The 16513-nt window shown below is 44.9% G+C and overlaps 1 protein-coding gene across 1 annotated transcript in view; it reads right to left on the reverse strand.

Moving 5' to 3' along the window:
- CAMTA1 (calmodulin binding transcription activator 1) overlaps window positions 1–16513 on the reverse strand; it is a 1701345-nt gene that overhangs the window by 264398 nt on the left and 1420434 nt on the right. The window contains exon 8 of the mRNA XM_088455852.1: window positions 13276–15125. Within this exon, the coding sequence (XP_088311978.1) occupies window positions 13276–15125 (1850 nt within the window). The remainder of the gene's footprint in view (window positions 1–13275; window positions 15126–16513) is intronic.

The raw sequence follows: 16513 nt of genomic DNA on the forward strand, positions 1-16513 counted from the left end.
AGAAACAGTGAGCAGAGCTATCTATTCTGGATAACTTGCCCCTGCCTAGTAATGGAAAGCTGAGTTTTCCCTGCCTAAGGCCTGCACTGCCATCATATAAACTCAAGGGCAGTGCCCCCCTTCTGCCAGGCTAACAACCCAGAGAAGATTGACAGTTAACTAAAGACATTGGGCTGTTGTCAATGGAAATTGCTAGAGAGTCGCTTCCTTATTTTCTACATGTGGACGGAAAACGTGGAAATTTGGACAACCCGTCTAATAACACACAATGGGGCATGTTTTATAACAATCAGGCATTCAGAAGTTGGTATTTCAATCACTGCAGCCATGATATGGAATATATATATATTTTTTTATTATTTTTAATACTGCGCTAGGTGCAATCTATAACCAATCCATTAGTTTTATAAATTCAGATAACTGGTGTTTTCATTATTTTGGCCCTTTTACTCTTCCGTTAAAGTATCTTCCAATTGATACCTTTATATGTAAGAGGTCTTAGTTTCCATACAATAAAGAGTAAAACTTTTCTGTTTGAAGCCCCCTCGGTTGCATCCCACGCTGCGTCTCGGCTGTCATTGTATCACATATAATAACCTAACTCATCAGTTTCCTGCACCGAGTCCCATCACTGTCATTACATATGGAGACCGTCATGCACGTCCAGATGTTCCGGAGATCTCCAGTGTCTAATTAAATGTTATTTTCCTGATGGTGGCACAGAGGTGGCACCTGGCATAGACAGGTAATTCCTACTGTACATTATAGATGCGCGTAGTCCCAATGTGGATATACCATAAAGCCCTGGGTAGACTGAGATCTATGTAACATTGTTTGAAGAGCAGCGCACACATTGGGGCTGATTCAGAGGCGCACGCAATGCCGATGTTTACGTAGACGAGCGATTCTTTGCAACTGCGCATGCTCAAAAAATTCAGAAAACCCTGACAGCGCATGTGTTACACAGAGTCTACAGTATCAGATACGGGGAGGCAAAGTGATGGGCGTTCCTGGGCGGGTACTGGGAGGTGGCTAAAAGAGAATGGGTGTGCAAGTGTCCATGGTGCGCCCATGATGGGGGTCTAAGGAATTATCGGCGGAGTTACAGCGTGCAGAGACGCTAAGAGTAGGGGGTAAATTTACTAAGATGAGAGTTCTATTAAGAAGTGAAGTTGCCCATAGCAACCAATCAGATTCCAGGTATTATCTTCTAGAAGGTGCTAGATAAATGAGAAGTAGAATCCGCTAGAAGTATCAGTGTTTGCACACTCAGACGCAGGCTACGGCACAAGGGGAGGCTCAGACTAGCATTTGCATATTATCGCAGCCGCGTCTCTGGCAACAGATGCAAGAGCGGGCACAGCAGCGAGCTCCCTATGACTCAGGCCTCTTGTGTCATTTTAACTGTTTGTCATTTGTGCTATGTGTTGTTTAGTCAGTGACTTTGATGGGGAGACCCTGAGTTATGTGCTGGATGAGCCAACTTGGCACAGCTCCTCATTGTCCCAAATTAACTGTTGCCTCCACTTTAGATATTTTGCTAGAACACACCTTCTTCTGATCCATGATATCCTATATATCGGATTCCACCACATATCTTTCCACACTTCAATAAATGCATTCCATTCTGCAATCTACCTACTCTCTACCATACCCAATCTGACTCTCCCACACATCTCAAATCCTTACACCAGCTCTTATTATCTTTCTCTGTAGTACAGTTTATTCAACTCCAATCTGTTCTACTGACACTGGTACATCCCCAGACCTACCCTGCTGCCACCTATACTACTCACACTAATGCCCCATCACACCTACTGTACCTTACTCCCACCTAAACTACCCACACTAATATATCCTCACATCTACCCTACTCCTTCTTACACTACTCACACTAATACACCCTGACACCTACCCTACTCCCACCTATACCATCCACACTAATACACCCTGACACCTACCCTACTCCCACCTATACTACCCACACTAATACACCCTGACACCCACCCTACTCCCACCTATACTACCCACACTAATACACCCTCACACCTACCCTACTCCCACCTATACTACCCACACTAATACACCCTGACACCTACCCTACTCCCACCTATACTACCCACACTAATACACCCTCACACCTACCCTACTCCACCTATACTACCCACACTAATACACCCTGACACCTACCCTACTCCCACCTATACTACTCACACTAATATATCCTCACATCTACCCAACTCCCTCTTACACTACTCACACTAATACACCCTGACACCTACCCTACTCCCACCTATACCATCCACACTAATACACCCTGACACCTACCCTACTCCCACCTATACTACCCACACTAATACACCCTGACACCTACCCTACTCCACCTAAACTACCAACACTAATATATCCTCACATCTACCCTACGTCCTCTTACACTACTCACACTACTACACCCTGACACCTACCCTACTCCCACCTATACTACCCACACTAATGCCCCTCACACCTATACTACACACTAATACACCCTGACACCTACTCTACTCCCACTCATACTACCCACACTAATGCCCCTCACACCTATACTACACACTACTACACCCTGACACCTACCCTACTCCCACCTATACTACCCATACTAATACACCCTCATACCTACCCTACACCTACCTATACTACTCACACTAATACACCCTCACACCTACACTACCCACACTAATACACCTTCACACCTACCCTACTCCCACCTATACTACCCACACTAATACACCCTCACACCTATACTACTTACACTACTACACCCTGACACCTACCCTACTCCCACCTATACTACCCACACTAATACACCCTCATACCTATACTACTTACACTACTACACCCTGACACCTACCCTACTCCCACCTATACTACCCACACTAATACAGCCTCCACCTACCCTACTCCTACCTATACCACTCACACTAATATATCCTCACATCTACCCTACTCCCTCTTACACTACTCACACTAGTGCTCCTCTTCTGTACTGATGCTCCTACTCTGTACTAATGCTCTTATACCAGTGCTCCTACTTTGTACTGATTTTTCTACTTTCTACTGATGCTCTATTCTGTACTGGTGCACTTACACTGTACTGATGCTCCTACACTAGTGCTCCTATTCTGTACTGAAGCTCCTATACTTGTGCTCATACTCTGCAATGATGCTCTTACACTTGTGCGCCTACTCTGTACTAACACTCCTACTGTATACTAGTGCTCCTACTCTGTACTGATGCTCTTACACTTGTGCTCCTACTCTGTACTGATGCTCTTACACTAGTGCTCCTACTTTGTACTGGTGCTCCTACTGTATACTAGTGCTCCTACTCTGTACTGATGCTCTTACACTAGTGCTCCTACTTTGTACTGGTGCTCCTACTGTATACTAGTGCTCCTACTCTGTACTGATGCTCTTACACTAGTGCTCCTACTTTGTACTGGTGCTCCTACGCTCCTACACCGTGCTCCTATTCTGTACTGATGCTCTTACACTAGTGCTCCTACTTTGTACTGGTGCTCCTACACTCCTACACCGTGCTCCTATTCTGTACTGATGCTCTTACACTACTGCTCCTAATGTGTACTGATGCTCCTACACTACTGCTCCTACTCTGTACTGATTCTCCTACACTCAGGGCCGGATTAACGGGGGGGCGACAGGGGCGATCGATGTTCCAAATTCTACTTCTCCCCAAATGTGGACATAATGCTCTGTAGACTTATGCTGAAATCTAGAAGCACTGTGAGCTCAGAGCTGCAGCACATTTCAGTGGGGACATGCTGATTGGTCAGTTCGCAGCAGTTCCCCCATTTATTCCTACAGAGAGTGTCCCTAAGTGACCTCTCGTTCGCGTCAGACATCCAAGAGGAGAAATAGCGTTTTACTTTGTCTTGCCAAAATTCACGGATAGTACATGGACCGAAGAGGAAGTTTACATTTACATTTTGTGAGTAATAAATGTGTCAATGAGGGCTGTGTGGGGGTGTTTTTATTTATTAAAATAATACAATATTTGGTGTGTGGCACCTGGCTTTTGTTTAACTCTTTTTAACAGGTGGAGTACAGGTGCCAGCAGGCCCTTGATGTCTAGGCATGCTGGCACTTGTGGTTCGACAAGTGCCCTCATGCCCTGGATGCCTTACTGGGACTTGTAATCCAACCATAAAGAACAGTCCCCCTGCTATAGCGTCAGTTCCCCCGGCTGGTTTAGCCTAGTGCTGGTTACTGGAAAATAGGAGGGACCCCATATCAATCCCCTTCTATTTTTCAATACCAAACTAGGCTCAGAGGTCCGGGACTAGTTAATGATGTTTTTTTTGGTTTTCATTTTACACCTTTTAATAACAATTAAAACAACAACAAAGCCTGCACAGATCATAGTGGTCATAGTGATCTGTGCAGTGCTTCACAATCTGCCACAGATTTACAACACAGAATTGTAGCTAATATGAGGCGGAACAGGGGCTTCCAAACCGATGGGCATCGTCCGTAGCTTTCAAATGCCAATCAAAACCGATGCTTTGTAAATGCTGTATTTTTCTGGACTAAACAGCCGGCGATGCCCAACAGTTTGTAATGGGAGCTCAAACTAGTAAATTTACCCCCAAGTTTACTTTACAAACTTTTAATGTTGTTTTACATATGTCAGCCACTAGAGGGAGCACATTGCATTACAAATGAAGCACATTTGGAACACTTGACCTTATTTGAAGCACTCAAGGACTAGATGCTGAAAAACAAGGACATTATACAGTATTAGAATTAGAAAGAAAACAAATTCTAACCTCATCATGTAACTAAGAATAGCAAGGCTCTTTTTTTTTGTTGTCCTTCTGACCAGCATAAATGTAACTTGTTATGGAAATATTGTAAGTGCTGATTTCACAGTGGGTGACTTTCTTACTGTGTGTCTATAAAGTGGATATTCAGGACAAGTAATAGTATTCGTTTAAACATTGTATCAGCGTTTCCTCCATAAGCCAATGGTTGAAAAGACTTCATAACGTCTTTATGCACAAAAAATGGCTAAAGAACTATGGGGTTTATTTACTAAGCAGTGTTATGAGACAGACTGAAAAGTGATAAGAAAGTGATAAGGTGCCAGCCAATCAGCTCCCAACTGTCATTTTTCAAACACAGACTGTGAGATGACAGGAGCTGATTGGCTGGCACCTTATCACAGACTTATCACTTTTCACTCTGTCTCCTAACACTGCTTAGTAAATAGACCCCCTATATGCTGTAGAACCAAAAGTACTGCTGGTACTTGTAGTGTCCTCAACAGCTGCAGAGACTGAGGTTGCTTAGGACCGCTTTACAGCCATACTTGTTAGTACTAAGAGGCTAGCAGGGCATGCTGAGACTAGCATGGGTGTCCCTTATTACATAAATCTGAAATAGACATTGCTGATGGAATTACTTTTCTACATTAAACAACATTAAACGTAGCATGTGATATTTCTAATAGTATCACAATAGTCTATTTCTATGACCACAGACTTGAAATTGGCAGATTTAACCCTTTATAACACTTTTGGGAAAATACTGTATTTCCACAGGGGTGAGGTATGCTGACACTGACCATGCTAACATTTATCTTATATATTTATGTGGATATTCATCTTGTAGACACTGATGAAATGTCAACATAACATAATGTCAACATATTGTCCCTGGTGCAGCAGCGGTCAGTTACCTAGTCAGCGGCGTTTCCGGGTCCCGGCAGTCATGTGGCCGTCAGTTCTGCTACAGTCATATGATGCTCCAGCGTTCCTGTAAGTACAGACTACCTATTCCTAACCCTCCCTCTAGTGCCTAGCCCTAACCCTACCCATAGCTTAGCCCTAACCTCCCCTTAGTCAGTGTCGTCCCTCCCCGCGGTGACACCTGGTGCATGGAGGGCTGTAGTGGGCCGGGAAAAGGGGGTGTGGCATCTCAGGTAGGGAGCGAGGCCTTGCGGCCCGAACCCCCGTTGCAATCCCTCCCGGAGATTCCCGGAGGTGCGGACTGCCCCCGAGAACCACTCTGTGTGCAGGGCCGGCTCCCCCACTGTGTCAGGAGCCGAGTGCTGCACCTAATGCTATAGTGCCGCACCCGGGCTCCTGACACTGAGGAGTCAGCACTTTGGTGTCACCCCTCGGCAGATGACACCCGGGAGTGGCCCACACCCCCCTTGTGATGCCACTGCCCTTAGTTCTTAACCCTCCCGACCCACAGCCTAACGCTAATGTCGACTAGGGATGTGCAGGCTCGGATAGGTTCGAATTTTCCCGCCAAGTTCGGATTTTTCCCAATAAAAATCTCAGAAAGAGGCAAAACGTCATCTTTCATGGACAAATATCATCATTCCTGGACAAAAGCCCATGGAAGATGATGTTTGTCCTTGAAAGATGATGTTTTGCCTCTTTCGGAGACCCGGTTTTTGACAGGAAAAATCCGAACTTTGGCGGGAAAATTCGAACCTTTGCGAGGCTGCACATCCCTAATGTCGACATTCTGACAATGTCAAAATGTTGCCGGTCGATCTTTTAACAATTTTGACATCATAATTGTTGACATTGTGGTGACGCCATTATGAATAACGACATTACAAGTGTCGATATTGTGATTGTCAACCTAATGGCTACATACCTTTCCGCACATATGCTGAGATGTACGCATTGCGAGATGCACAATCCTCTGTGTCAGCAGCATATGCGCCTGGTGCACTATAAGTCACCATCATCGGTGTGTCCTTGCAGCCCTCCCCCCTGTACTAGGTGACAATTATACAACAACAAACAGCACAAAGGTTTTTGTAATCACTCAGCGCCTGACTGAATCCTTAGATATATAGGTATAAATCTGCCGCAGCTAATAAATACCTCACTTAAATATAACAAATTAAACAGAAGCTAGATGCGCTGATAGACCCTCAGAAATGTTCGGCGCCCGGCAGTGATACCCGCTCTGGACGATAGCACATGAAGCTGTCTCTTCCCTGCAGGGAGTGGGTAATGGGCCCATTTATGAATGATCCCATTTCCAATGGTCATGACATTACTGCCCATTATCGCACTGCAAAATGTGATCATAGCACCGGGATGCGTCATCCGGCACACGCAGCGACAGGGGCTCCGAAAGGAATGCGTCCCTGCGATGTGCCCCGGGAGCTGTCAGAGCTACTGTCCCACTGACTGCATATGCGCGGCCGCCCTTGCCGGGGGGGGAGTATTCCTAGGGAACCCTCTCCCGGTAAGTTTTGTGATATACAGCGGCTAACGCCATCTTCAAATAACATTAGCTGCAGGGGCCAATCTCCGGAACGCATTGCATCCCCTATAGAAACCTATGGGGGAAGCGTCTGCCGGCGGGAATGGAGGGATCGCAGCCTCCTTCATACCTGGGGGAAACTTAACATTTGCGGGTAACCCCCGAACGGGTGTTTTCAGGAATTAAGCCGCAAAAATACCATGATAATGGTCCCTTAATACGTTATTAAGGCAAGAGACTTTGGGCCTGATTCAGAGCCGAACGCTCTGACCAGAGCGCTCGCTCTGAATCAGGGCCCTCCTCCATGAAAATGGAGCGGCCTCCTGGCCGCTTGTATAGCTGTGGGTGACCACCCACAGCATATGCGAGCGGCCAAAGAGATGGTCGCGATGGTCTTGACCATCGCGACCATCGGACTTGCGACGGAGACCCTGCGGTAGGGTCTCCCTGCCACAAGCCCTGGAGTGATTTTGGCTCTATCAGAGCCCAAATCACTCCCACTGACATCACTAGTGATGTCAGTGGGGCCGGCTTCAGACGGTAGGCGTTCCCATGGGAACGCCTCCGTCTGGCAGGCACGCCCACCAAAGGGGGCGTGCTGTCAATCAACATCGACAGCACGCCCCCTTTGGTGCGAGACCCGGAGTGATGGAAAGCCCGTTGATCACCGGGTCTCGCGCATGCGCACGACGGAGCTCCCTCCGTCATGTGCATGTGCAGTGGGGGAACATCGACCCGCTTGCGAGCGTCCTGCCGCTCGCGAGCGGGTCTGAATGACCCCCTTTGTGCAGTATGGAGAATAAGGATTTCCTATAGTTCCATAATACGGTACCGTACAACAAGTCTTACCAACAATCATATCCTGCTCTGCATTATTCAATCAACGTGAAATATCTACAAGCTCAGGATCGCAACTGGAACAGCGCTCGCAGTTGGGAAATTGATGTGTACTGCGCATGTAAATGCATCGCAGTGTGCGTGCGCGAAGGCACCACTGCGATCACGGAGACCACGCAGAGCCATCATAAAGTGATTGACAGGCAGTGAACGTTTGGGGGTGGTGACTGCGGGGGGGGGGGTGGTCGGAGAACGCAGGCGTGCCTGACCGTTTAAACGGCGTTGCATGGGTGTGCATAAATTAGCCATGGCGATTACATTCGCAGCTGGAGTACTCAAAGTTAGCAATTGTAATTGATATTAAAGTTTTTATTGAGTTTAATATATTTCTGGAATAAAGTGGATATATTGATACACTGGCTTGGAACATTTCTGAGTTTCTGTCAGCAACGCTAACTTCTTTTTTAATTTATTATATCTCCAAACAGGTGTATGTATATATATATATATAAACTTATGTGGTGGTCTACATGGGTCATATTTGCCCAAGTAGACCACCACATAGGGCTGTATTCAATTTGGAGGGAAAAGCCTTTCTCGGCGAAAACGTTTTCGCTGATGATGTAATTTTCGACAATTTCACTTATCCTAGTATTCAATTTTAGTGTCTTTTCGCCGGTGCGATAACGCAATGCAATGTAATAAGCGAAGCCCGGCAGAAAAAAGAGCAGAATTACGTTTTTAGGGTGCACAGGTGCGGAAACCACTCTGTACCCTTTGTACACCCCCTTCCCGCAAACTGTGTTAAACGCTTAAAAAAACAAAAAGGACGCCCCAAAAAAAGCACTTTGAAAATGTTGGCGAAAAAATTCAAAGTGGGGGTACAAATTCAAAAACTAGTGAAATAGCCTTGGGGGGTCTGCAAGTATAGGGGAGGTGTTTTTTTAACTGCAGGTGTTTAATAGAGGTGCGTTTTTGGCGCTTTTTACTGCTTGACTTTAGCAATTTTAAAATATGCTTGCACCCATTTTCATGTACCCCAAATTTGATGGGACTACTTACTTTGGCCCAAAAAAGTTGCTAAATGCTATTCTTCACCACCCTCCCAAAGACGCTAAATAGCTCCTATTGAGACCATTTAAAGACCCCAAATACCTTTAGCAGGGCTAATCGAGGGTACCCATAGTGATCCCCCATGTCAGTGCATCTTTTGGGGGGGTGTAGGCAGATTTCCCCAAAAATGACAGGACTTTTCGCTGATTTCATTTTCGCAGGGTCCCGTTTCCGCCAATTTGTAATTGAATACGGGGATACGCGGGGACGAGCATGAAGAGTTTTCGACCCCGAAACCTGCGATGACGGCGAAAAGTCCGTCAACTGACTTTTTGCTGCAAATTGAATATGCCCCAAAAGCACCTACTATAATTCCTGAACTTTGCCTACATGAGACCAGCCTGTCGTACCCCCGTTCCACCTCTTCGTAGGCAATATACAATCAAAATGCGCTTGTCTCTGGAGTTTTGCAGTTGCCGGTGCTCAAAATAAATTTGCGAGAAGGCCTAAGCGTCAGTTCACATCAATATCAGCACTATAGTGTTCCTATTTTATTACATTTCATCCCTAATGCTAAATGCTGCAGGTAACATGTTACTGGACCATATAAACCTCGGAAGCTTACGCTGAACGTAATCTCAGCTGTAAGATGTACTATTGTAGAACTGGCGCAGCCGGCTGTGGTCAGCGGCGTCTGAAAGCATTTTACATGGGAAAAAGAAAACTTCACTTTAAGCAATATGAAATGAAAATAAGTCTGTGAATACATTACATCCCGCGCAGTGAGCTTAATAATACTAAACAGGTGTTTGAGGATTATTACCATCATTTGCATATAACAAGCTCCTATTTAAGGAATTACTGTTTAGAAGAAAATAATTTTTCATGGAAACGCAGCAGGTAAAGGGAGGGGGGGGGGTCTTCTGGTCTCTATGGTGCGCAATTAGGAAATGGATTCAGTCTGCGTGCCCAATGAGATGGTATCTTATAAAGGGGGGGAGATCTCACAAAAGGGAATGATACATACCATTACCCAGATGACCTGATGATAAATAACCAGTACACTGAAGGAGAAAACATGTTATAAAACAGTATCGTTTTTAGGTTGTATGATTAGATGTGATCCAACCTGTGCGCATATAATAATCCCTACCTGAATCATCTGCATACAGTGTTATTATAACATCAGAGCAGCCCTAGGGGTATAGTGGAGATTTTAATTTGTAGACTACGTATAATAACCAGACGAGGTGTAACTTGTTTTGTTTGGGCTCCTCTATTGGTGTAAAAACTGTAATAGTCTAAGTATAGGTAGGACCGTAGAGAGCCGGCCCGGGCCCCATTACTATTGGGGGGGCCTAATTGCGGGAGGAGTGCTCACACCCCCTTAGGAAAAAAACACTACTTGCAGTGCCACGCTGGGGAAGGGGGAGCTGTGTGCCCCTCAGCCCTGCACAAATCTGGGGGGCGATTAGTATGGAAGCTCCGCCCCACAGTCAGAGGAGAGTAGATTGCTGCTTCTGCTCAGGAGGAGCAGTCTCCCTGGTCTCCCACTGCAGCCCAGCACACAGCAACGTGTGCTGCGGTACTGACAGGTGAGAGAGAGGAGGGCCCCTCCAACAGGTTTGGGTAATTAGTACTCACTCCCCTCCCCCCCTCTGCGCCCCTGAGTATAGGACAAGATTGCAAAATGTTTTGCCACGACCACCTGAATGACTCCGGACAGCAGCCGAAACATTGTTTCACTGATTATTTTCCTTTCTGCAATCGACTACCCCTCCTTATCAAAGACTGATTATGAGTGGCACGCCATTGGCTGATGTCTCATGTCTGCGCAATCGATTGTTAGAGCTCAGAGACGCAGCAGCGGAATCGGCCGCACGGTCTGTGCAATTCAATGGACTTCCTGGGAGGTAATGGGGGTGTGGCTAAGCAGATGTGGGCGTGTCGCTGTAATCGGCTGCGCCTGATGGCGTGTTTAAAGACGCACCAAGATGGAATCCGGCCCTGCATTTACGTTACTCAGTTTAGGTCAGTGGTATTTTACATTCCATATAGATCACCTCTCTGCAGTATGAAAGAAAATTTGGAATTTGGATGGGGATCTGCTGGGTACATTATTTATCTATTGGATTACAATTTGTTTTACGTTGGGAATTTTATACCCCATGACCTGAAAGTTTTTGCTACAGCTCAAACCTCAAACTTTTTTCTATCATTGCTACGTTTGAAAACTATATATTAATTTATTTTTTCTTACAAATTGATACTAGTCTTGAGCACTGTAATTATTCTGTTGATTTTATTGAAGGATTGGCTGTGGAATAATGTTGAGTACAAATAATAGTGAGGGTTTCGGTGCTCTTAAAATACCTGTAAATGATAAAGATGAATTTTGGAGATCATTTTTAAAAAAAATTGCTTGTGCCTCCCAGGAGAGATCTGCCTGCCTCTATTCATTAAGAGTCCCCGATTATTTCTGGCAGATGGCATTTTACATTTTGACATACAGTAAAACATCCGTAGCACTTTCAACTGATTGCTGTTTATTTATCGCTTGCTTGTAATAAATATAAATATATATACACACAGTATATATATATATATATTAAAAAAAAAATTATATATATATATATATATATAAAATACTTTGGTAAAGAGACTAACTGCAAAAAAAAAATCAATCAACCGTCATAGGGATTTCGTTAATAAAATGCTTTATATGGATCTCATTAATAAAATACTATAACGATCTAGCTACAAGCTAATAATGTAAATGTTTAATCACATGAATGCATGCAACATACGGTATTTATAAAGAAAACACAGCTAATATATATTTAATCTATTTTGCCCCGGCAAGAAGCACTTTTTTGCCCCCTGGATGCATCGAAGTACTTGAAAAATAGACCCCGCCCACTTCTGTCACTTCGACTGTTTTGCAAATGTTCCATAACTAAAGGCCCCCATACATCAGAGATTGATTGCAGCAATCGTGCAATTTGCAATCGATTGTGTATAAAAATCTTTCCCTTTTTCAATCGATTGCAGATTGCAGAATTGCCACAATCGATTGAAAAAGGGAAAGATTTTTATACACAATCGATTGCAAATTGCACAATTGCTCCAATCAATCTCAGATGTATGGGAGCCTTAAGTCCTAGATAAAATAATTAGTGTCAATATTAGGGATGTTTGGGACCCACCTTTATAAGGTTCGCCGTGACTTGGCAGGTGGGCAAACATCTTTGGCCAAACATGTACTAATAAACCTTACATTTAAAACCATGTCAATTGTTGCAGTTTATTATAGATTTTTTTATCATTAGAATTCTTAGTGCTTATAGGGCCTGATTCAGACCCGGTCGCTAAGCTGCTCTCGCTCGCTGGGGGCAATTATCGCACATATGCGCATGCGTATGCATCAAAGTATGCATGCGCCAACCAGTCACTGCGGCTGGGAATCGTGCGCTCGTAGTACACAGACTGGATGCTACTTTGAGTGACAGCGCCGTTTGTGGGTGGTGACAGGGGAAGGTGCTTGTGAACGAGGAAGTGGATGTGCGAACGCAGGCGTGTCTGAGCGTTAAAACGGAGTTTAATGGGTGTGCATAATTAGCAAAATAGCGTCCTTGAACATGTCACTTGGTTGTATTTTAGCCTGAACTGATCGCAGTGCTTGCGGTGGGGTAGGGTCTACCTCAAGGGCTGTGAGCAGCTCCGATGGCTCTCGATGTTACCGATTATTCATACACTTCCTGGAGATGACGTTGTTAAGAATGAAAAGTGGGCGCCTGTCTCACTGCTCACTGCCGTTGCTCTCCTAAGACATAGAGGGCGTCTTTAAACCAGACCGTGCGATTGCAGGATTTGCATACCCGGCCCCTTTTGTCAGCGAGCGAGTGCAGCTTAGCGACCGGGTCTGAATCAGACCCATAGTGGGCACCTGCTTCTCTTCCCCCGTTCTTTGAATATTTGTCAGCAAATTGCCCTGGAAACATTAGAATCGAGATTTTTCTGGGCAAGCCTTAAGTGTTTAGTATTGAATATCAGTTTTGTATGATATCGTATATATGTAAATTAGGACCTCACCTCAGGATACGACCACTCAGGAGAGTAATCCGTCACCATAAACAGTCGTCCGCTTTGTTGCAGCAATCCCAGGGTACTTTGCGCTGCCGCTGACACTACCTCGGCAACATGCATATAAGCCATGGTGGTGGCACCCGTTTCTGAATTGTTCAGCTGCATACTTGATTGCTGAGGGCTGCAACAAGGTATGCACATTTCAGCCTGAGCGTATACGGGCCTGCTTCCATCCTCCGCGTGGGGCAACACATTGCTGTCTCCGGCCACCAGTTGATGTCCATAAATAGTGTTGCTCCCTCCTTCTACTGATATAAAGTCATTGATAAGGTCAGAAAACTGGTTGCTGAAGGAGATATCAAAATGGTCTAGATTAAGCTCCATGTTGGAAGAGTTACTCAGCGCCTGGTGAGCAACAGGATAGAGTCCTTGTACCATATTTCCCTGCAAAATAGGCAGGCCGTTGCCATTCCTCATCGAAGCAGTGTTTTCCGAGTGCATATAGTGCTCAGCGTTGCAAGCCTGAAGGTCACCAGGTTTAAGAATATTTTCATTCCCTTCCGTCTGCTGCGATGTCTCCATGGGAACTTCCTCAGCAGTCATCGCTTGGAAGTTCGCTTGGAACTGCATAAGTTGGAGGGAAGACGTTGACTCTATCCTAGCTTGGTCGATCGAACCATTGCAGTTGGTCTGCGTTTGACTGGACACTTCGGTCTTGACGTTCGGGATCCCCATCGTGTTGACGTACGTGTTGTTTGAGTCATTGATAGTGTTGTGGGAGTTCTGCTCCAGAGGAATCGGTTTGCTGGCATCTTGTAAAAAGAAGCTGGGGGAAGGGGTCTGATGGACATGGGGACTCTGAACCGTCTGGTTAAAGCTGGTTGAGTAATCTTTGTTGGAATCAATCGCACTGAAATCCATTTGCTCCAATGTGGTGCTAGGACTGAGTCCCCCACCTGATGGGAGCAGGCTGGAACCTGGAGTGAGTGTTAGAGTATTTGATGATGTGGATGGATAGCTATCCTTTGATAACTGCTGCTCAAATGTGGTGTCCTCTGTTTTTATCTCTTTAGCTAAATTTGGGTTGAAAGTGTAACTACGTTCTGTGCTGGATGATCTTCGTATATTAGTGCTAATGTTGTCTTCTTTTAGACCGCTTCCACCATATGTCTGCCCTTGTTTTGGGTTGTTGAGGAAACAGTCTGGGTCAAAATTCATAGTGGTTTCAGGTATCTTTCTGCTGCTATCGAGGGTGGTAGATAATACAAGCTCTTCTGAGACATTAGCTGACAGCATTGATAAGCTGTCCGAGCTCCCTGTCGTAGGGAAGGCAAACTTGTGACCATCTGAACTCACCGCCAGTACGAGTCCCTGGGTGGTTGTGTCTGAGGACAAGAGGTGTTGATTGGGACCGGTGTTTGGCGACATTGTGTATACTGCTTCGTTGGTGACTTCAGACATAAACACAGTGGCGTTTTGGGAGAGGCTACCCATTACTGAAGCAACGGCCATACTAGAGACACCAGTGACGGCAGGACTGTCAGCCATGTCTGGATCGCTATTTAGGCCGCTACTGATGGACACCGGTGAGTTCTGGGTAGTGTCGGGAACCTCCACTTGGTTTGTTGAAGAAACCTCCGTGCTGTTTTGATGAAGCAGCACCGGCTTTGCCATTTTTCCATTTCTTTTCTCCCGACTGGAGGACTTGCCATGACTGTGCTCATTCTTGCCTTCTGACACATCATTGTTTTGTACCTCTGAGTGAGCGCTGTATCCTCCCGTCCTTGGCTCAACCTTTGGTGAGATGATGCGATGTTTGGCACTGTTACATTTGTGATGCACACTGCTACCAGCACCTGCAATAATAAAGGGGAAGATACATTAATAAACAGGCGCAACAGATACTTTGTAAATTTTTTTTATATTGTTTGAAATTTTATTCTTGCTGCATGCTTGCTGTTGTTTGATTTTCAGGTGTGGAATTGTAACTAAACGTTGGCAAAAAAAAGTGTCCTTTGGTACTAGGTGATTGAGCACATTATTGAATATACTAGGTGATTGAGCACATTATCCAGTATGATTTCCTTATTATGCAAACATGAGGTTTATTTCTGCTGCATCATAGGTGTAGGAGTGAGAACTGAAGCAGAGAAGCTAGAGGTATTTTCAAAGTGGAAAGAATGTGGCTATCATTGCAACTCTTTGGGTGTTTAAGATGTTGGTGCCGAGAAGGAGGGGGCAGGTACTAATTACCATGGGCCTGATAGGGGCCCTGGCCAGCAATTAAAGGGGGACACATGTTCCCTTTCGCAGCATCATAGAATTTTACTTCTCCCCCAAAGAGGGTCTGGCCATGACTCCCAATTTTGGTCATGCCCCCTCAGTTTCAACCTGGGTTCACCATATGTCTCCACGACCATCTGTTTGAGGCATGTTTAAAAATCGACACTGTAGTGAACAATATTGTTCTTTCTCTCACTCTAGTCATGTTTATACAAGTGTAATTAAGTATACTATTAAATATAGGCAATGTAACACAAAACTGGATAATGTGTAATTTCCAGGCAAGATCTTCCAAAACCTAGCACCAGCAGAGTTGGTGCTTATCCTGCAAGAGACACAGCTAATGCCTCTCCCCCACCGAGGCTCACCTCACCTGGCCAGGAATGTCTCTTGGTGAAAATTATCTGGCTGCTGTATGGCCACAATGACAATTGGGGAGATGTTATTCATGAAACAAGCAGAGATGTCTGTCACGGAAACGGTTCGTGAACTTCTCCTTTGCCAGTTCCTGCTCATTACAATACCTGATAGTGTCAAATTTAAATACAATTTAAGTAGACTATCTCATAGCCAGTAATCAAATAACTATTCCCAGTGCCCAAACAAAAAAAGAAGTACTAAGCAGTTACATTTCCATAACAAATTGTCTTTCTTATACTGAATTATTTTTCACGACTGACACTGTGTATAAACTTTGGGAATAATGGAGGCACTAGTATGGCATAATGTGAAAAGGGGGAACTGTAATGTGGCATAATATGAACTGGGGGGCACTGTAATGTACGTTATTATGAACTGGGGCACTGTGATATGGTATATAAAATAGGTGTACTGAAATGTTGCACTGTATGCACTACAATGTGGCTTAAAATGAAATGGGACCACTACAATGTGGCATAATATGAACTGGAGACACTACAATGTGGCATTATGAATGGATGACACTTCAATGTGACATAAT

The sequence above is a fragment of the Taudactylus pleione genome, unplaced genomic scaffold (genome assembly GCF_031769625.1).
Source record: "Taudactylus pleione unplaced genomic scaffold, aTauple2 ptg000673l, whole genome shotgun sequence".
NCBI lineage: Eukaryota > Metazoa > Chordata > Amphibia > Anura > Myobatrachidae > Taudactylus > Taudactylus pleione.